The sequence below is a fragment of the Alligator sinensis genome, unplaced genomic scaffold, assembly GCF_000455745.1.
Source record: "Alligator sinensis unplaced genomic scaffold, ASM45574v1 scaffold633_1, whole genome shotgun sequence".
In the NCBI taxonomy this organism is placed as follows: Eukaryota; Metazoa; Chordata; order Crocodylia; family Alligatoridae; genus Alligator; species Alligator sinensis.
Genome location: NW_005842280.1, coordinates 1,186,402 through 1,207,670, shown reverse-complemented (window position 1 = coordinate 1,207,670; position 21,269 = coordinate 1,186,402). Strand labels below are relative to the sequence as shown.

Here is a 21,269-nt window from a genome sequence, read left to right as displayed (position 1 = left end):
CCTGGCTGTCTGCTCCTCCCAGAAAATGTCTGGGTAGTTTAGGTCACCCATGACAATAACAGCCCTTGACCTAACTGCCTCCATAAGCTGACTGGAGAAGTCCTGGTCTAGCTCTTCCCCCTGTTTGGGTGATCTGTAGTAGACACCCACTGTAAAGTCCCTTTCGCCATGCCCCCCTTGTAGTTTGACCCATAGTGTCTCTGCCCAACCCTCCTCTAAACCGAAGCTAATCTTTGATGATGTGAGGTGGTCTTTGACATAGAGCGCACCCCACCCCCCCACCTTTCCTCTCTGTCCTGTCTATTCTATATAGGGTGTATCCCTGAATGCCCACCGCCCAGTTGTAGGTAGGGTCCCACCAGGTTTCTGTGAGCCCTACTAAGTCTGGGTTCTTACTCACAATCATGAGGCACGGTTCCTCCTGCTTACCCCCCATACTACGAGCATTAGTGTAGAGGCACCTGAGGCCTCCTGAGGGTGCACGTGCCTCCCTCCCAATCCCAGGACAGTTGTGGCCCCCTGCTCCCTGGATGTTGATGCTTACCTGGGCTTCCCTTCCTTTTGTCACCCTGCATGCTGGTGAAGCATCCTCTCCACTCAAAGTGGCCCCTTCCCTTGGCGAAGCTAGTTTAAAGCCCGCCATATGAAATCAGCCAGCCTAGAGGAAAAGATATGTCTGCCCTTAGGGGAGAGGTGAAGCCCATCCCACCCCAGCATGCCCTCCTTACAAAAACATGGGTCGTTGTCAAAAAACCCAAAGCCTGCCTCGTGGCACCAGCTCCAAAGCCGCCGGTTAACTGTGTCAGTGGAGGTCTCATGATGCCTACCCCATCCACGTGCCAGGAGAATGGAGGAAAATACCACCTGGGCTCCTGTCTTCTTCAGTTGGTGTCCCAAGGCCTTATAGTTTACCATGATGTTATCCGGCTTGCCCTTGGATGCATCGTTTGTACCCACATGGACCACAACCAGTGGGTAGGAGTCAGAGGGCTTGATGATTTTAGGGATGGTCTCTGTGACGTTGCAAATCCTCGCTCCAGGCATGCAGCAGACCTGCCGTGACCAGGGCTCCGAGCGCCGATTGGACCATCGGTTCCCCTCAGGATGGAGTCCCCAATGACCAGAACTTTGCATCTCCTTCTCGGGGTGTGCCTCTTCTGAGCCAGTGATGTAGGTCAAGCAGCTTCAATTTCTCTGGGGACCTGATCTTCTGCCTCCTCCTCCAGGGGGGCCAGGGGCCACATATCTGTTCCCAAGGGGTGTCTGGGGAGCAGGCACAGCAGTTGTATGCATTGCCCTGGCCTTGACAGGACCCTGCTGCCACTGATTAGTTGGGCGCTGTGCACGTGGGGTCTCTCTAGTGCATTCCTATCCCTGCAGAGAACAGAAATACATATCAATTTCATCTTCCACCGCCCAGATCCCCTGCAGCATGCTCACCTCAGCCTGGAACTCTGTCACCTGCCCCTCCAGAGCCTGAAGACGCTCACAAGAGGGGCAGGCAGGGGAGTCACCAGACCTCAGTCCCACCCCCACAAATCAGCCCATGCAGGGCCCTGCCCCAACTCCAGTCCCACGGGCCCTGGGTCTGAAGAAGCTGTCACTGCCATCAATTTTCCCCCCACAGGGATGGCCCTGTCTGCAGGCACTGCTGGAGTAGCTGTGGCAGGTACAGAGTGCCATATAGGAAAAGAGCAAACAGAGGGTGGCAAGCAGAGAAGGAGTTTGCCATAGGGAGTTTGTCACAAGAGAGCCAGAGAGCAGGTGACTTTGTGTGCGTGCTAGTGCGTGTGTGTATGGGAGTTTGGGCAAGGACCATGATGCAAGTGCTTGATGTGCAGGTTCATGTGGTGTATCTTTTTTTCCCCCTTCCCCTTCTTTCCCCCTTTTTTATCTTTACAGTATAAGTGTGCTTCAACGAGCAAAGGAGGAACAAATGGAGTCTGGGTCAGCTGTTGTGCCTTGTGTTATATTATGTCATGTGCTATGTTCATGTTCCTCCCAGAGAGTTTGAGCTTTTCATCTGCATCAAGTGTAAGCTAGTGTTTGCCCTGGAGGAGAAGATCCACAGATTGGAAGCACAGGTATCCATGCTGCATTGCATCCAGAACCAGGAAGATTATTTGGACAAGAGTTACAAGAAGCTGGTACTGGAGGGGCTAAAGGGCAATGAGGAAAAGTGGCAGCATGTGATTACTCGAAGGAGGAGGACCCCCAGAATTGAAGCGGAGTGGATTGAAGTCAGCAACCGCTTTCAAGCACTCTGTGGTGGAACTGCTGAGGAAGAGGCAGAGGAGAAGACATCTGCAGGCATGAGGCAGAGGAGACAGCAGGAAGGAGGACAGCAGGAAGTACAAGGCTCGAAGGAGAGGGGCTCAAGGACCACTGCACCAAGAAGAGAAGAGTGGTGGTGGTTGGTGGCTCCCTTCTGCAGGGGACAGAGGCACCAATTTATTGTCCAGATTTCGGGACCTGGGAGGTGTGCTGCCTGCTTAAAGTATAAATTCAGGATGTCACAGAGGGCTTGCCAAAGCTCATTCATATTTTGGACCACTATCCCTTCCTGCTTGTCCATGTAGGCACCAATGATACTTCCAGGAATGATGCTGACCAGATCAGAGGTGACTATTAGGCTCTTGGCAGGAGGATTAAGGAAGGAGCTTGAAGCACAATTGGTGTTTTCATTGATCCTTCCTGTGGAAGGTAGGGGTCCAGGCAGAGACCGTTATATCTTGGAAGTGAATGCATGGATGACAGTGGTGTCAACTTGAAGGCTTTGGCTTTTTGGCATCAAGCAGATGTTCATGAGAGGAGGGCTGCTATCAGGCGGTGGGATCCACTTGAGGAGAACAGGAAAGAGCATTTTTGGGTGTCATAAGCCCTAGTAAGGAGGGCTTTAAACTAGGGGTGTAGACAAATGTGACAATTTTCACCTGATCTGGCCCCAGAAAGCAATCTACAGCCACGACCAAACACAAGTGCATGGCTGCAGACCACTTTAAAAGGGCCCAATCCTGCAACAATCTGAACCCTCATTGCATGAGGGCTCAGATGAAGGCACTCCAAAACAGAGTGCCTTAATTAATTTCTGTCTGCACGTGCCTACAACAGGGCTCAGCTGAGGCAGCCCAGCCCTTCTCCCTGCACTGTTTTCAGAACGGAAAGGGGGAAAGGGAGAGGAGGGAGTTCATTCTGGGAGTTGCACAGCTGGTGCTGGAGGTAGGGGGGCGGTTCCAATCCACCTGCCCTCCCACTCAGCACAGCTAGGGAACTCCCAGAACAAACTCCCCCCCTGCCTTCCCCCCCCATCCAGACACAGTACTGAAGCTATGACAGGAGGGTCCGGGGGGGGAGAGTTGGTCCTAGGGGAGAGATGCAGCCTCTCCCTGGATCAGCTCCAAATTAGAGCTGAATCTCCTACCATTCCAGCTAACATATGTTGGCTCAGGAGGATCAGTCTAACTCATGGCGCTTTCTGCAAAGCGGGGAGCTAAATTTCTGTCTGCAACCTAGGATCCATGGGGGATGGTGATCAAAACCCTTCAGCAGCAGAGCACACAGTCCAGAGGAGAAAGGAATCAACGAAGCTACTTAACTCTTGGGAAAGGCCAGAGAGCTACAGTGCTGCAACAAGTGGCACAAAAAGGAAGCAAGAAGGTTAAACTGCAGCAGTTGGGCTATAGCACTAACAAGATGAAGTTCAATGCAAAGAAATGCAAGGTGCTATACTTCGGGAGGAATAATAAAAAACACAAATACAAAATGGGGGACACCTGGCTGGATGGCAGCTCTGTGGAAAGGATTTGAGAGTATCAGTAGAGCACAGACTCGATATGAATCTGCAGTGTGATGCAGCCAAACAAAATGTGAATGTGGTTTTGGGCTGCATCAATAGAAGCATTAGGTGCAAAACATGGGATGTGATAGTGCCTCTGTACTCACCACTGGTTGGGCCTCATCTGGAGTACTGTGTGCAGTTCTGGGCTCCACATTTTAAAGAGGACTTGGAGAAGTTAAATCAGGTTGAGAGGCAGGCAACAAAAATAATCAAGGGCTTGGAAGGCAAGTCATATGAGGAGAGTCAGAATGAGCTAGGTGTATTCAGGTTGCAGAAAAGGCACTTAAGAGGGGAAACGATAACAGCCTTCAAATACTTGAAGGCATAAAGCAGAGGGAAAGCACCTTTTCTGTCCTGCTTGAGAGAGGAGGACATGGACAAGTGGCTTGAAGTTGTAGCAAAGTAAATTTAGATGGATATCTGGAAAAATGTCACTGTGAGAAGAGTGAGACAGTGGAATAGACTGCCTAGGGAAGTTGTGGACTCTCCATCACTGGAGTTGTTCAACAAGAGTTTGGACAGCCACTAATTGGGGATGATCTAGGTGAAGCTGTGCCTATTTTCTACCATGTGTATTGCTCATCCTTCCCCACCCCACCTTTTTTTGCTATATGTCAGGGTGTTTTTAAGCCTCCCCAGCAGCATTGGGTGATAGCTACAGCTAAGGCTGGGGACTTTGACTGGGGTGTGTCTGTTCTCTTGCTAGGAGCAAAGCCAGAGGTTCCTGGCTAGAGGGTCTTGCCCCTCCACTCAGAGTCAGACCAATCACCATATTTGAGGCCAGGAAGGAATTTTACCCCATGATCAGATTTGTATGGACTGTGGCGGTTTTTACCTTCCTCTGTAGTGGGGAGGAGGAGGGGAGGGAGGCATGACCCTCTACCCGGGACCTCTTGAACATATATCAACAACATTTTATAGAAGCAGGATGTAGGCTGTTGTGGTCCCCCTGCTTTACCTGTGGCAGGTTAGTTAGGGTGTTAGGTCTATGTTGTGTCAGGGTGGGGGGTGGTTTCATAGTTTCATAGTTGGTAGGGTCGGAAGGGACCTGAGCAGATCATCAAGTCCGACCCCCTGCCATGGCAGGAAAAAGTACTGGGGTCAAATGACCCCAGCAAGGTGTTCATCTAGCCTCCTCTTAAAGACCACCAGGGTAGGAGCCAGCACCACTTAGTTTGGAAGTTGGTTCCAGATCCTAGCCGCCCGGACTGTGAAGTAGCGCCTCCTGATGTCTAGTCTGAATCTACCCTCTGCCAGCTTGTGACCGTCATTTCTAGTCACTCCTCATAGCACTCGGGGGAGCAGAGACTCTCCCAATGCCTGCTGGTCCCCCCTGACTAGTTTGTAAACGGCCACTAGATCCCCCCTCAGCCTTCTCTTGTGGAGGCTGAATGGGTTCAGGTCCCTTAGTCTTATATAGAATTTAGATTATGGTTTGTATGGAATAGTTCAGATAGGGCTGATCCTGCCTCAGGCAAAGGTTGGACTAGATGACCTCTGGAGGTCCCTTCCAGTCCTACTTCTTTTGACTCTGTGGATGCATCTACACGAGACACTAACTGCACAGTAACCTAACTCTACTGAGCATTAGCGTGCAGTGCAAACACCATGGTAATACATGAATGTGCAGTAGTATTAAGCTACTGCGCAGTTAGTGTTACTAAAAAGCCGTGTGCTGGTGCTACTGTGCAGTAGTGCCAGTTACTGCACATTGAATCAGTAGTTTTTTATACAAGTACTAAACTTAATACACACTAATTATGGTGCATTAATGAATGTTTAGACATGCCTGTGACTATGATTTACCTCCTTACACAAGGGGACCTAATGGAATATTTCCTTTTCTCTTACATCCCACTCATGTGCTGCAGGACACCCTTTGGGAATCACTGCCTTATATAAGGTGAAGTCAAGCTATTTTTCTCTTTGCTGCAATGGTCATACTTCTTGGCAAAAGTTCTTCATGCAAAATGGATTCAATTACATTTTACTTTCAACAAGAATGATGGGAAGAAAGAGGAGCCCTTTAAGGAAAGCCACATTGTAGGGCATGTGTACAATGCCTCTGTGCCATACCTGGGGCCACTGTTGAGAAGCACAGCCTGTCCACTTGCTCAGCACATGCCAATTCCAGAAACAAGGCACTAGGTTGGCTTAGGATAGTCCTGAGTGCCTGGCAAGAAGCATGTCTGAGAGAGAGTGCCTGAGAACAGCTTTGGGGCGTATACCCAGGCCTCCTCCAAACTAGCTACAATAATTCATTTCCAGGCTTTGGTACATATTGGGTACATCTACATGTGATGCTACTTCACTGTAGCAACATGCTATGGTGACATAGTGTTGGCGGGCACAAACCGTGCTGCTGCAGCTACGTCACTGTAGCAATGTGCTTTCTCAGCATAGCGCATTGCTATGGAAACGTGGCGGCTAAAAATAACTGTACACCACTGACATGGTGCAGTACAGGCTGTTACTGCACCATCATTTAGAACTTCTAAAAGGAAGTACTAAATGATGGCATAGTAACAACAGTGCCATAGGGGCACTTGTAGATGTGCCCAGTGTGGGAACAAATAGGCAGGGCAGGCTGGGTCTAGAGTATATCACAGAGGCCTTTGCAGGCTAAATCTGATCTCCCAAACATCTTTGTAAATCTGGAGTAGAGCTACTGGAGTGAATGGAGTTACACTTGGATAACTGGTGGGAGATCAGAATTGGATGCTGATGACCCTTGGGCTGATCCTCTGCTCCTGCTTGACTTGTGGAGCATAAATAAAGCAGGAAAAGCATATTGAGAAATTCAGATCTGATTTTTTTTCTTTTACCATTCCCGCAGTATTTTAGCCAGATAGTTGAACAGAAGAGAGTCACAGGAGACTGTGCCATCTCCCATTTTGTACTCACAATTTCTCTACTTGTTTGGATAGAGAGGCAAAATCATGAGGACTTGGCTCTTTGTGGGGTATTGTATTGAAACACTCGAATGATATTCTGTCTGGATACGGTATCTTGTTAGCACTTGTGCAATTCTGATAAGTTTCAAAGACGCAGGTCATCACTATAGCATGATATTAGGCCTGTGCTACTAGGGAAGTATTTGATTTGGATTCGGCCGATTCAGAGGACAGCAATTCGATTTGTAGATTCAGATCTCTGTCATGAATTGATTCAGCTGAATAGGCTTTGGAAGATTCGGTGCTAATTCTGAGAGATTTGGTGATTCGGATCGCCCGGGGAGAGGCAGGCACAGCTGGGCGGCTGCTGGTTCTCCTGCAGCTCCTCTGGCTGTGCCTGCTTCTCCCCGGGTGGGGGGAGCCGCAGGAGAAACCCCTGTGGCTGCTCTGCAGCTAATCGGGGGATGATCTAGGTGTAGCCTAGTCCTGGCACTTAAACAAACAAACAAAAAAAAGAGCCCTGCTCTCACTGGCTGCAGCAGTGGCAATTGGAGCCTCTAGGCACTCGTGGCAGAGCTGCCCCATGCAGTGTGGGGCAGTGGGGTGCAGCGGGGATCACCCCCCCACCTGGCACCTGTGTGGCAGCTGCCCCATATGGCATGGGTGCAGTGCGGCTTGGCAGGGTGCCGCGTGCTCCCTGGGAGCTGGAGCCACTGGGGCTGAGTGGTGCCAGGCTCCAGCTTATGTGTGAAGCCACCCCACCTCCCAGACAGATGAGGTGCCTTGCTGAGCTGAGCCTCGCTACACCCGCACCATGGAGCAGCTGTGGCTCCGGGGGGCCTCGCTACACCCGCACCATGGAGCAGCTGTGGCTCGGGTGCCAAGTGGGGGTGGGGGGTGTGATCCCCACTGCCTCACACTCTGCAGGGGGGCTGTGTCACCAGCCCTCAGAGGCCCCAATCAATGCTGCTGCAGCCAGCGAGTGCAGGGCTTTTTTTTTAAAGTGCCAGGAGGCTGGGCCAGGTGGGGGATGGGGCCGGGCAGGGCACCCATGGGGGATTCTCCTGCAGCTCCTCCAGCTGTGCTTGCCTCTGCCCTGGTGGGCACAGCCACGGGAAAAGCCCCCATGGCTGCCCTACCTGGCCCCATCCCCAGCCTGGCCCAGCTGGTGTGAGGGAGGCACGATGTCTGTATGGCTTGCTCTGGGCAGCAGCAGGGCATAGCCCCTTCTCCCAGCACTGCTGCACCCACATCAGTGCTGGGAGCAGGGGCTCTGCCCTGTCACTGCTTGCCCAGCTGATGTCCCCCCCGCATCTCCCCCCCTGCCCCAGCTGGGCAAGTGGCAGCAGGGCAGAGCCCCCACTCCCAGTGCTGCTGCACCCATATCCCATCCCCCCCTGAGTAGCACGCACCCCTCCCCTGCCCTTGCTGGGCAGTTTGTCCCAGCCCCAATCCTTCCAATTCCCATGCTCCTTCCCTGCCCTCTCCCCCCAACCCCAACAGACTTACCAGCTGGAGGCAGCTGTGTCAGCAGCCTGTCTATGGCCAAATCTCTGAAATGGCTGAATCTTTTCCAAGCTTTTTCAAATGGATTCAGATGCTTCAAATCAATTTCAGAGCTTTTAATTGGTCTCCCGATTCAATTCGGATTCGGAGATTCAGTCCCCAAATCGAGCCGAATGTCCTCCAAATCGAATCAGCTACCAAAGCGTCGCACAAACCTACATGATATCCAAGGTTATGGTTAGCGCTGTACTGCTGTTGAGACTCTATGCAGCAGCATCAGGAAGCTCCTGTAGTATTGTAGCAGAATGACCTTGGAGCATTTCATTGCACCAAAAAACAGAGGAGCAATAAAGTCTGAATCCTTGGATATGTTTTGTTGTTTGAGGCTCAGGAACATAGAGAGCCCCTGAATTATGAAGTCCTTTCTCATTCTATTGCAGGCAACTGCCTAGTGTAATCAGATTCATAAACAGAATTAAGCTTCATCTTAAGAGAAGTTATGACTTTTTTCACTATTGTTGCTTCTGTGAGGAGGCTATTCCAAAATCTCACTTCTCTGATGGTCAAAAACCTTCTCATTACCAGCCTAAACACATTCACAGGGGGTTAAACCCTCAAAAGATTGATCTTTTGAATAAAAGTCATCAAATCAGATTCTGGCTTCAAGTGATGTAAAAGCTTGAGCCAGCACCATTGACTTTGGTACACATGTTTTATTTGACCTACCTTGAAAATGTGACCCAGAGTCCATTGAAGTCAATGGAAAGGCTCATACTGATTACATGGGCTTTGGAGTAAGTCTTAAGATGTCCTTGGCCTCTTACATATTTAAACCCTCATAATAGGAACAAGTAAAAAAGATACCCTAGATCAGGGGTATGCAAGACATCTCAGAGGGGCAGGGATTGTACGTGGGAGAAATTGTGTAATGATGGATTTAATTTTTGTTATAATAACATTTGGCATTTAAGGGGTTAAAATATGAAATGTATGCTGGTAGGGGTACATGGGCAGCTGGTAAATCTGGAAGGGGGTATGCAATAAGAAAAAGTTTAGGAACCTCTGCTCTAGATCAGTGTCCTTGTACTTTTTGGTATTGTAAGTACATGTATAGATTTGTCTCCTAGATACAGTATACCTGCTTGGTTGTGAATAATTTTTACTTGTGTTATTCAAAAAACTTTGAAGAGGCAGAAAGAACACAGCTTGACTTCCATAGCTCAGATTGAGTGCAGGACTAGCAGTTGAGGAAATCATATTTTGAGTTGTAAGCAGCAGATTTGGTATGGGCTCACTGGAAATGAATACACATGGAACAACTGTGTTCCCTGTTTAGCTAGCGGGCAGAGGTGCAGGCAGGAGCACCAGTGCCCCCCCTGTGAGTGCCGGCCAGGAAGCTTGTGGGTCTTGGGGCCATTTTTAATCACCAACTCAATCTAAACAGCATATGTTTAACCAGACAAAAAATCTATAAGTGATGAGCATAATTTTATTTTTTTTTAAAAAGGGGTGTTTGTTGTGCAGGGTACTTAGTTCTTCTGCTATATTCCTTATTATTAGAATTCAAAATCATGCAAACAATTTGATTACATTAACAATAGCAAGCAGCACAAAAGGTCTATTTTAAGAGTATTCTCTGAGTATATGTACGGTCCTCTTTAAGGACAATAGGAAGTAGGGAAGGAGGGTAAAATAGGTGCCATGGTACATATATTAATATAATTCATATTAACCCTGGCAAAAAGAATAAGTGAAGCTGAAGGTGACAAGGATGGTCACATTTAATATATGTGAATGCTTGAAAAAGAGCTGCTGTTCCTCCACAGGGACAAAATTAGCTTCTATTTTAAAAAGTATTATATGGGGGTTTTGCAGAAGAGTGTAACATACCTTGTTAAGTATAGGTATAATATACCAAAAGGGCAATGTCACTCTACTTAAGGGGAAAACAGTTATAGCCTAGTGGAAAAGATTATATGTGGCCGAAGGTAAGCTTGTAGAATTGTACAGACGTTCTCCTTTGACGTAGAAGTTTACTTGACCTCTTGCTCCCCTTTTGACTGAATATTTTAATACAACTGTTTAGGGGAGGAGCTCTAAACAGCCCAGCTGAAGCCAGCAAGATAAATAAAGGTCTTGACAATTTTTTTGATCTTAAGAATTGCTGCTGCAACTTACATTTTTATTTTTAAGGTTTTATGTAGCTATGGGCAAGGCTGAGGGGAGGGGCTTTGGACTGTCCTTTCCACAACTGTCCACCTATTGCGAGATGACTTAAGCAGTTCTGGTACCTGTGCTCTTGGTGGCACCTAGCACTAACTGCTTCCCTTGTGTCCTCTCCACCCCCAAATATAAGTGTCAAACTCTGTTCATGATTATGGAAAATTGTATGTTTTATACTACTCTATTTACTCACGTACCACACATACCTCCCCTCTCAAAAAATCAGCCCTCCAAGACTGGAGTGCACGTCTTAAGCAGGGAAGCTGATTTTTCTGTGCCAGAAGTGAAGCATGCAATGGCTGCATAAAGAGCTGTAGGGCTCCTGGGGCTGTCCTTCTTTCCCAGCCTGAAAGGGAAGGGCAGGATGTACCTCGCAGTTAGTCCTAACCTGTTTACAGTTTCTGCTGAATTTTCAATAGCTTTTGGCTGAGCTGCTGCCAATTTGGCAGTGTCTATGAGAGGGTTAAAAGCAGCTTTTGCTTGACCAGTAAAAGTTCAGCCATGCGCTCACAATTCAGCCATGACTCTGAAAGAAATTTTCCTTCATTTTGCTTTCCCAAAACAAGGTGCATGTCTTACTTGGGGGACCATGGTATGTGAGATAATATGGTATCTCAGGAATGGTCTTTCCCACCCATGCTCCAGTATAGGTAATGGCCATTTTGAATGCAATATTAATATATAATGCCATTTTTCATTATGGGATCACACTGTATATAGTATTGATGTATTTTATAAGATCACTGTATTGACTTAGTAATCAGCAATTATAGGTAACATAAAAATCACAAGTCTATTATAAAAAGAAAGAGAATAACACAACTGTTATACAAAGAAAGAGAATAACACTTCCTCTTTCCTTTTTTTAAATCTCTTTGAAAAGCATCAAAGAACAATGCTTTCCTTGAACCTAACTTGCTTCTCTTGGTCTTAAAGAAAGTCACCTGATGATACAGATACCTGATGATTGCCACCTGATATTTTGATTGTGATATTATTTTGGGTTTTTTTTCTGAATTCCCATAATAAGAAGCATTATAGAGTGATCAAAATGGGAAGTTCTAGTAAAAATGATGATTGGTTGACAGTTGACAGTGGTGGTTGACAGTTGGAGGATGGAAGATGAATTACTGGTATACTGGCTTGAAGCAAGTCAATGATAGGCCTATTGTACTTTCCGTGTCTTTTTTTCAGTCTTTCCTATAAGCTTCTATGATACTTTTGTTTTGTTTTGTTTTGTTTTTTTCCAGGCAAAGGAGATGTTTTTGGTGATGTGTTTTGGAAAGAAGCTACCCTTGCCCAGTCCTGTGCTAATGTAAGGGCTTTGACGTACTGTGATCTTCATGTGATTAAAAGGGATGCATTACAGAAAGTGCTGGAGTTCTATACAGCTTTTTCACACTCCTTCTCCAGGAACCTCATTTTAACCTACAATTTGAGAAAAAGGGTAAGGAGTTTCCATTTTTTTAAATATGCTATTTGAATAAGCACTATGGTGGATTGTGTCAAAGGTAAAGCTTATTGCTCTAAGTTTTAGTATTTCTCTTGGCCTTTCATAAAACGTGTGCTTGTCAGATGATTAGATGCTAGAATAGTTGCTAAAGTAAAAAAGATGTAGCTGTAAGAGTAGGAATATATTCAGGTGCTAATTGTGCAGTGAGTAAGACTGTATATGCCAATAGTCTTTTGTTTAAATTCTGTTTTAGTTCTAAGAATTTTAAGAAGTGATCTTAGAGCAGATATGTTTTAATATGCTTTCAAGCTGCTATGTGGTCGTAATCAGTTGCTCATTGTTTGTTCTTGCACTCCTGATAAACAGCAGTCGTGGATTTCTGCTGCTTTAGCGTGGTAACGCAGTTAGAAAGCTGAGGCGTTATTTCATTAGTTAAAAGAAAGAGCAGAAAGTGTGAAATCTGATATGTGAAGAAAAGCCTTTACAAGTGTGCAATTGCAATAACAATATAATATGAGCGTAGCTGATTTTATCAGAAGCTGTTTCTTTTAAGCATAGCTATATCTTCACATTACTTTCCTGACCTAATTAACTTATTTGCATTTTTTCATATGATCTGGCTTTATTCTTTATTCTTCTCATGTGTTTTAAATCTAAGGCATACTAAATTGAATGCAAATCATCATTGCTCAACATACCATTTTTAATTCCCTGTGTGGTCTATAGTGAACCACCACTGTAGAATTTTATTAAGATGGTTAGCAAATGTAGTTCAGTTAATATGATTCCAGGATGCAGTGTAGAAGATAAAAGAATAATAAACTAGGAGTAATTGAAGTGAAATGGTGCTGTGATATTTCGAAATAGAATATTTTAATATAAAAGATGCCCATAATTACTTAACATGTATTTTTGAGAGAAGATCTTTATTCCTAAGAAATTCTCCATGGTAACTTTCAGGTGAGACAAAACTTCTTGCTAATTATAACTGAATAAATAGTGAAATTCTTTTAAGCCATGAGACTTTTTTTTTTGTAAAATAATGAGAAAAGGAGAGAGTAAAACTTAATCCTTTTTGGCTAATCCTTGGCGCACAGTACTCCCTAGTTATGATAAAATTACAAAAGTTTTATGATATTGAATGATGTTGTAACTGTGATGGTCCAGGAGGTATGTGAGAGGGAAGAATTTTATGGGTGATATCTTTAATTGGATCAACTGCATGGCTAGTATAGGCTTAGGCAAGCTTTCAGATGCAGTGCATTCTTCTTCAAGTCTGAGGAAAAAGCAGGCACAGCAAAAACTAAAAACAGCAGCAAGGCTGTTAAATTGGAGAAGAGAGAAATTCCCAGGAATAGCTAGCAGACGCGAAAATATAGATTCATTAGTGGAAGACCAAGACCTTTAATAGGGAAGAGGGTCATTATCATCTGTGGTGTGAAGAAAGATTAGGAGTAGTCGGGTCAATTATAGTGAGCCATGAATTCACTTTCTGACTTCACTATCCTTCCAACATCTTCAAAAGGTGAGCCTAGGAACAAAAATTCATAAGCTGGCTGGACACTAAGAATCAAGGACTGAACACAGATGTTGAATTCATGGCTCGCTGTAATTGACCTGCCTTCTTTTGTTTTAGTCCTTGCCATGCAAAACTTTTATAAGATTTTAATCCATCCACACTCTTTACATACATCAATCAGTTTTGCTCCTTAGTGTATATTATAGTATAGGTAAGTATCACCCCCGCTTTTGGCACAAAATCAAAGTAACGACTACAAATTACTTTTACAATCTGGTACATTCCCAGAGAAGTAAATTCCACTCATTTTCCTGGGAAATCCTTGCCCTTCAAAATGAATTTAATTTATTGGCACTGAGTTCTTGAAGCAGAGACTATAATAGTGTAAGGAAATTTAAGGCTGCAGGAATGTTAACACCTGTTGTTATAAAATTACAAATCAGATAGCCTGTATATGATAGACCCCTAACAACTGTGGCTTTCATATTTGAGAGAAATAAAACCTGCTTGGTATGTGAAGGCTGTCTGAAGAATCAATATAATTGACTCTGTATGATAAAATTGGTAGTAATTATTGTGGTTTAGAAATAATGTGGTAATTGAGGAAAAGGTGTATTGGAATGATTTTACATCAGCAAGGTAAGAAATTAAATGCAAGCAGTATTTATACGGTAAACTTAGCATACTTAGCAGTGGCACCCTTCTAAATTGTACTGCCTTCTAAACAGTGCTGTGGGCAGGCTAATTAGGATGGGGGAGAGCTGTCATTTAGCAGTGCTAATTTTCCTGCTTGAAGTACTATGCAGGTGCTACATTGCTTCTAGTTTAGGAGGCAGCCATCCCAGAGACATGCAGTGTGTTTACTGCCTGGATTCAGAGAAAGGCACAGAAAGATACCTCTGGCACCACATGGTATTTCTGTGGCAGAGCCAGGTTTTCTGGGATGAGTTGCCTGATCTAAAAGCCTGTTCCAGTTTTAGAATCAGATGGCTGGGCCAAATTTAAGAGTCCCTCCCATTGGCTTGGGAAGGTTCTGGGTTCCCAGACATATGGCAGCCTTACAAAGCCATATTTCATCCCAAAATTGTCATTTCTTTCCTGTCAGGTTCCTCCATAAAGCATTTATGGCAAAAATACATTCTTGCGATAGTAATTTCCATTAAATTATTGAGATAATTGGATTTTAATTGTGTTGCAGTCAGTGGGAAAATGATGCTGATTGATGGCAAAAGTCAGATTCAAATCATTCTACGTTTGCAGACTGTGCTCTTATTTATTTATTTTACTTGAAAGAAAGCTGATTGCTATCAGGATAGCAATCCTCAATAACATAAAAAATCTATACTTCTGGGATTTCCTAGAAGGTGCAACACTTGGAGATGGTGCATTGAGTCCATCAAAATGTGACTTTTGAGGAGTAAGACTTTTGAACATTTGTTTTCTCATGCAATCCATAAATTACTGTGAAGTCATCCTATGCTAAATACTAGCAAGCCCAATTTATACAGGAAATAGCTCATTAGTTTGTGGCATCTAATGCTGCTCTATGGCTTTTTCTGAAAAGAAATCAGAGCCAGAAAATGGAATCATGTATGCATTATTCTTGCAAAATCCTCCAAAATATAAACTAAACAAATACTAAATAAATATAGTACTAGTTTATATTCCAGTATAATTTTCACTCTGAGGATCTCAAAATATTCAACTGGTTAAAGAGTAACAAACTTTGTTGGAGTGACGCACACGGCACTGGCTCTATTCTGTGTGCATCTAGCATATGTTGTGTGCCTTTAACATAAATGCTGTCTCTGTCTCTCTTCCCTGCACCGTCCCCCCACCCATTACCTTTCTGTGGAAATACTACTATGTGGCCCAGCACCCTTAGGCTGCCAGGACAAGGGGTGATCTCAGACTTCCCAATAGCTTAAGCATGCCATCCTTCAAAGTTGTAACCTTTCATACACTATGGCCATGTCCATATATGCAGGCATGCATGCTTAGAGCAGCTCAAATAGCAGCGACACAAATTTGTGCCAGAGATTTGGGCCTCAGCACATGTGCCTGAACATGCACTTTGGTATAGGGCAAATTGTGCCACTTGGGGCAAATTGACCCTGCCCAGCTCCTTTTGGATCTTCACCCAGGGGGAACTGGAGGCTGGAGTCAGCATCTGCGTGGAGGTGTGTGGGGGGTGAGGCTTGTGGGGAGGATATGGAGTTTGTGGGGGGGTTGTGGATGTGGGAGGTTTGGGGGGGGCTGCCACGTGCCTGCCTCCCACCCCCCTACAGTGCAGAGTCCCTGGTGCTGGCAGCAGCAGCCAGCTGGGCCATTGGGGTGCTCATGGCCCACTGCAGGCACAGCCCCACAGTGACATGGCGCTGCCTGAGACCTGGGGACTGCACATGGTGAATGGAGCCAGCCTGGCCTTCTGGCGCACGCCTTTGAACACAACCAGAATGGCTCCTGCCACCACCTGTGGCTCCTGGCACTGCATGCAGGAGCCACGCACCATCAGGCCAGGAATGTGGAAACCTGGCCCAGCCTCATGGTGCTCAGTTCCCAAGTGCAGTGCCAGGAGCCCCGGGTGGCAGCAGAAGAGATCATGGTCCTGTTCGAAGGCGCATGCCAGTGGGCCAGGCTGGCTCTGTTCATCATATGCAGGCCCCAGGTCTTAGGCGGTGCTATGTCACCGCGGGGCTGTGCTTGCAGCAGGTTGTGACTACCCTGACAGCCTGGCTGGCTGCTGCTGCTGCTGTCAGCACCAGGGGCTGTGTGCTGCAGGGGGGTTTCCACACACCCAGAAACCCCACACCTACAAACCCCACCAGAATCCTCTTAGGCCCTGCACCTCTATGACCATACTTATCAGGGACAAACCACTGCTGCCAGCCTTGTCTCATTTCTGTTTCTCCCAGCATACTGATGCAACATGCTAGAGCAGCAAGGGCATGTGGCAAGCATAGAGATGCTCTGGCGAGGTGCTAGAGTGTCTCCTTGGAGGACCCAGCCTCTGGATGCCTATGGTCATGCTCCAGGAGCATGCCCTGTGCCACTTTTTCCAGGGTGTTTTGATACCAGGATTTCGCATTATCAAATTTAGAATCTGGGATGCAAATATGGCGCATGGGGAACATTCTTTCATTTGTGCTATGCCTCCTGCAGGGTCTCAAACTGCTTTGAGTCTCTGCAACAGGCACGTGCTCACTTATCTGGATGTGGCCTATGAGTTTACAGATCGTTTCTTCCAGGACAAACAAAGTACACAGACATACAGACTTTATATAGGTTCCAAAAAGCAATTGTTCTGTACTTTAGCTTGCGTAAGAACCATACAAATCTAGATAAACTACCAAATGTTTGCCTCCATTTTCTTGTCTTCACTTCCTTATTGTTTTTGGATATTCTCTAGGCTCAGATCAGAGTCCTATGAGGAGACCAGGCTACTTACTATCTTCCCTTCTGCATATGTTTTTTTTCTTGCAGACATGAATGGGATTACATGATACAGTTGTCCGTGGTACAAGGGGACTTAAGAAGACTTTTTAGTCTAATGTCCCTAGTATAGACATTCTCTTTTCTGGCACGCAGTTTCCTTCTGCTCTCCCTCTACTGGGAGAACCTCTCTTTTGTAACCTCCAGTTCTTTCTTCAGGTAATCATCTTGATCAGGGGATCACAGTCCCTCACCATATGACCTATCATAACTTGTATGAAGGGTGAATTATCCAGGGTAGAAAGCTCTTTTTGTCCAAGTAGGCTTCCATGTAAATAGAGGTTCCTCTCCTCCATGTCCCCACCTCTTAGAATTTCAGTCAGACATGGAGGCAGGAAGGCAACAGAGAAATCAGATATGCCTCCAATTCAAAATGGAATTTACAGTCTGACACAGGTACTGTGAGAGAGACCCCAGCGTACAACAGAATTCGTAAATTGTACACAAAGAGATTTTTTTCTTAATCTTTACAACATCTGTTAATAGTAAATTAGGAAAGTGATTATCCTCCAGAATGGAGCCCAAGCCCTTTAGTGGTCAGGCTCAAATGGAGATATCAATTTGGGAAGTGCAAGGAACCTGCTATTGTTGTGACCTTCAAGAACCGTAGGTTGTCATTGCAACTAGTGTATCCAGCAGCTGGACCATCCTGACTCAGGGTTGTTGCATCCTAGTAGAAAAATACTGTGGAATTAAAATAGCTCCAAACCATTTTAGATTACCTTCTGGGTTCTAAGAGATAGGACACAGGAACTGGGGATATAATCAGCTAATGGCTATAAAACTTTTTTCTTCTTTTAACATACCCCTCCTCAGGAAAGATCATGAATGAAGTATGGGAGGAGGCCCAGATCCCCAGAGTGGGAGCCTCCTTTTTCTTCCCCCAAAGATAACAACACTTAGGTATTCAGGCTATGTTTCAACTACTCATTAAGACACAGATTCCCAAGGGCCTGAAGGGCCATTTCAAAGGGTCAGTCCTGTGGGGGCAGACTATGTCAAAGGTTCTTGCAGTTGGCCCATGGGCCACACGTTCATAGAATTAAGAGCTCCAAAACCATTTCTCTTTTGAATGAAGCAAGCAGAGAAAAATTCACAGGGAGAAGCTTGCACTGTTCCCAGCAACTATGTCTTCATTTGGGCTTTCCAGTGGTGAAGCCGGTTTTAGCCCTAGACCTTTTATAGCATTCCCTAGAATTCAACACTTGGAAAAATAACATTTAGACTGTTGATGAAATAATTCCTACCCATTTCTCTCTTCCTACCCTCTCTCTTTCTCTCTCCTTTAGCAAATACATGTTTGTGTGTGTACACTTCATAGCCATCATTTAGTTTCATTCAGTTCAGGCAGCATGTATTTGTCTGGTTCATTCAGATGCAGCTATAAATAGAATTATAATTTGGATTATTGTTCATATGATAGAAAGGGAGAGAGTTTATACCTATTTTACCAGACAGTGTTCTACATGCTCTTCAGTGCTCCATACCTGAGTATCCCATTTAAACCCAAGGCATTTTAACTTGGATGGGAGATTAAACAACTAGTTTTGAATACTGTGGAAAATCACTGTTCATAGGTGGAACAGTTCACTGCTTTAACATCATTAAATCGTCAGCAGTCCCTCCAAGTTGAGGATGACATCCATCAGGCTTGATGGGTCCTCAGGTGACTGAGGAGCCTGATTCTGGATGCACACGTTCTTCAGCAATGAGGACGTGTTGTTCCGTGGGGGAGCAGGATTCACAGCCCCAGGTTGGTCTCCTCCTTCCTCCACTGCCACCGTTCCATCTCAGAATTGAGTCGTTGGGCCTTGAAGTGGCATGCACCTTGGTGGACCATGTGGCACTATGCCAACCAGTCAGCAGCTTGCTTCTGTCAGCCATTGGTGTTGATACTTCCATGCTTAAGGGCAACCTTGAGCATGTCTTTGTACCATTTCCTCTGTCTGCCCTTTGAGCGTTGGCCAACAGAGAGCTGGGAAAAGAGAATCTGGTGAGGGAGCTGGTTCTTGGACATCCAGATGCAGTGGCCTGTCCATCAGAATTGATTTCTTAAGAGCAAGGCTTCAATGCTGGTGGGCACAGCTTCATGGAGGATGCTTACGCTGGTCCGGCAGTCCTCCCATTTGATCCCCAGGATTTGATGCAAGCACTGTTGGTGGAAGCTCTCAAGGGTTTTAATGTGGCATCAGTAGATGGCCCAGGCTGCACTGCAATAGAGGAGGATGGTTAGCACGACAGCCTTATAAACCAGTACCTTCATCGATTTCCAAAGATCTCTTGTTTTCAAAGACACTTTGTTGCAGCTTGAAGAAGGTGGCACTGGCATAGTTGACCTGGTGCTGGTCTTCTTCATTGATGGTAGCCTATTGAGAAAGGTGCCTGCCAAAATACAGAAAGCGCTCCACATACTCCAGAGCCTCCCTGAGTTAAATACATTAATCAGGAATGCTCAAACAGTCTAAAGTGGAGGAGCAGGGAGATATTTTTCCTACAATAACAAATTTGTGCCTGAGGTATAAGCAGGAGTAGGAGAGCAGAGATTTATAGAATGATATGTATTATGGTATAGATTGACCAGACTTAAAAGGATGGTGCAGACTGTTGTCAGAATAGAAGGTTTGATTTAGTGATTCAGAATTTAGAACGGACAGTAGATAGGTGATTATGCCATAAGAGAAGTCAGTGACTGAAAAGACCTAATAGTTTATCTCTGTGCCAATGCAAAATTGTTCCCTATTGTACACTAAATAGTGTTTTTGCTCCATTTATTTTAATTGAATCAGTTGATAGGGTTCCTGCCACTTCTTTTGGGAAACTATCCCGCAGGCTAATCAATCTTACTGTCAAAATGGTTTTCTTGATGTTTAGCCTGAATTTCACCCCTCTCTCTTTCCTTCTATCACTTCTAACTAGAGTGACTACCTCTCTTGTGTGATCCCAGAGAAGCTGAGTGTATTTGTGATGCTTGGACTAACTCCTAGTTTAAATGTCAAAGACTGAGACCAAAATGTCAGTAGAGAGGTTGTCCATAACCTTGGCCTTTGTTTCTCCATTGGATTGTCACAGAGTCAATTTGACAACCATCAGTTCATGTTACAAGCTCTGCTCCGGATGATCTCAAGTTTTTTTTCTCTCTGATAGAGAGACCAGAGTGACTGGAATATGTTTATGGGATTAAATGTATGTATGTATGTATGTATGTATTTATGTATTTATGTGGGGAGCGGGGGGGAAGGCAGGTTTGGAAGGTTTTAATCTTTGGTTATTGTCAGTTATCACAAAGCATATACTGAATTGATTGGTACAGTTGCCCTGATCTGTGACTGGCTATATCTTAAATAGATATAAAGAAATGTCATCTTTTACTAAACTAAGCTAAACTCTTCACCCTTGGTTTTATAAACCCTTCAAATATGTTCACTCTATTATATTACCTACCATTTTTGCTTAGCTAAACTACAACATATATATAACACATTTTATCTGTGTTTGTGTGTGTGTGTGTGTATGTGTATATACTTATAATGTATTGAAATATGGAATACTTTTTAAAAATTTTGTAATATATTTCCTCAGAGGTATATTCCTGATACTGTCCCCCGCTGTGTGTTGCCTTGGACAAGTCACTTTGCTTGTTGTCTTCTGTATCCTGAAAATTAGTACACCAACAGTTACCTAATTCAGAAGTATGTATGAGAGCCACTTTAAATATTGCTTGAAGGTACTGTGGAGAGTGTTACATGCACTATGTATACTCAGCTACATTTTTCTCAACAAGGTGAAATCTAGTGGCAGAAGGCTGGATTTCTTCTAGGTCTTTCCAGAGGCATAACATGCAAAGTGTGCACCAGGGACAGTCCTCTCTTACCTTTCCCCAATTAGGCAGCATGCAAGAGCGACAGCAAGCAGCAGTGTGTGTCATAGAGTGCAAGGCATTCTGGGAATTGTAGTTCTTTAGAGTGGCAGTACAGTTCACTGCTGCTTCACATGGCATTCACCCTATTTGCCACCAAAACCCATGTCCAGATGGCTAAAAATACTGATTTTGGTGGCAAAAAAGCGGTTAATTCTCCCCACAGCAGCAGCAAACTGTGCTTCCTCTCAAATAACTTTGATTCCCAGAACACCCTGCAGCCAGGAAGTGCAGGCCAGGAAGTCCCCCCATCAAATACTTCCAATCCCCCTCCCCTGAGGGGTGGCATGCCCCACTCACTCACCCCACATTAGGCTTGGATCCTCCTGTGGAACTTTGTGGACATCTTCAGCTTAAGCCCTATCATTCAAATTGTGGGCTTAAGAGACAAGATCGGGTCCAGTTTGAAGAACAGCCTTACAGTTCCT

General features: G+C 45.2%; 1 protein-coding gene across 1 annotated transcript in view; it reads left to right on the top strand.

The window, feature by feature from the left end:
* The window catches only part of KCNH1 (potassium voltage-gated channel subfamily H member 1), a 342,230-nt gene that overhangs the window by 209,852 nt on the left and 111,109 nt on the right, over positions 1-21,269 (top strand). The window contains exon 10 of the mRNA XM_006027988.2: positions 11,712-11,908. Coding sequence (XP_006028050.1) covers positions 11,712-11,908 — 197 coding nt within the window. The remainder of the gene's footprint in view (positions 1-11,711; positions 11,909-21,269) is intronic.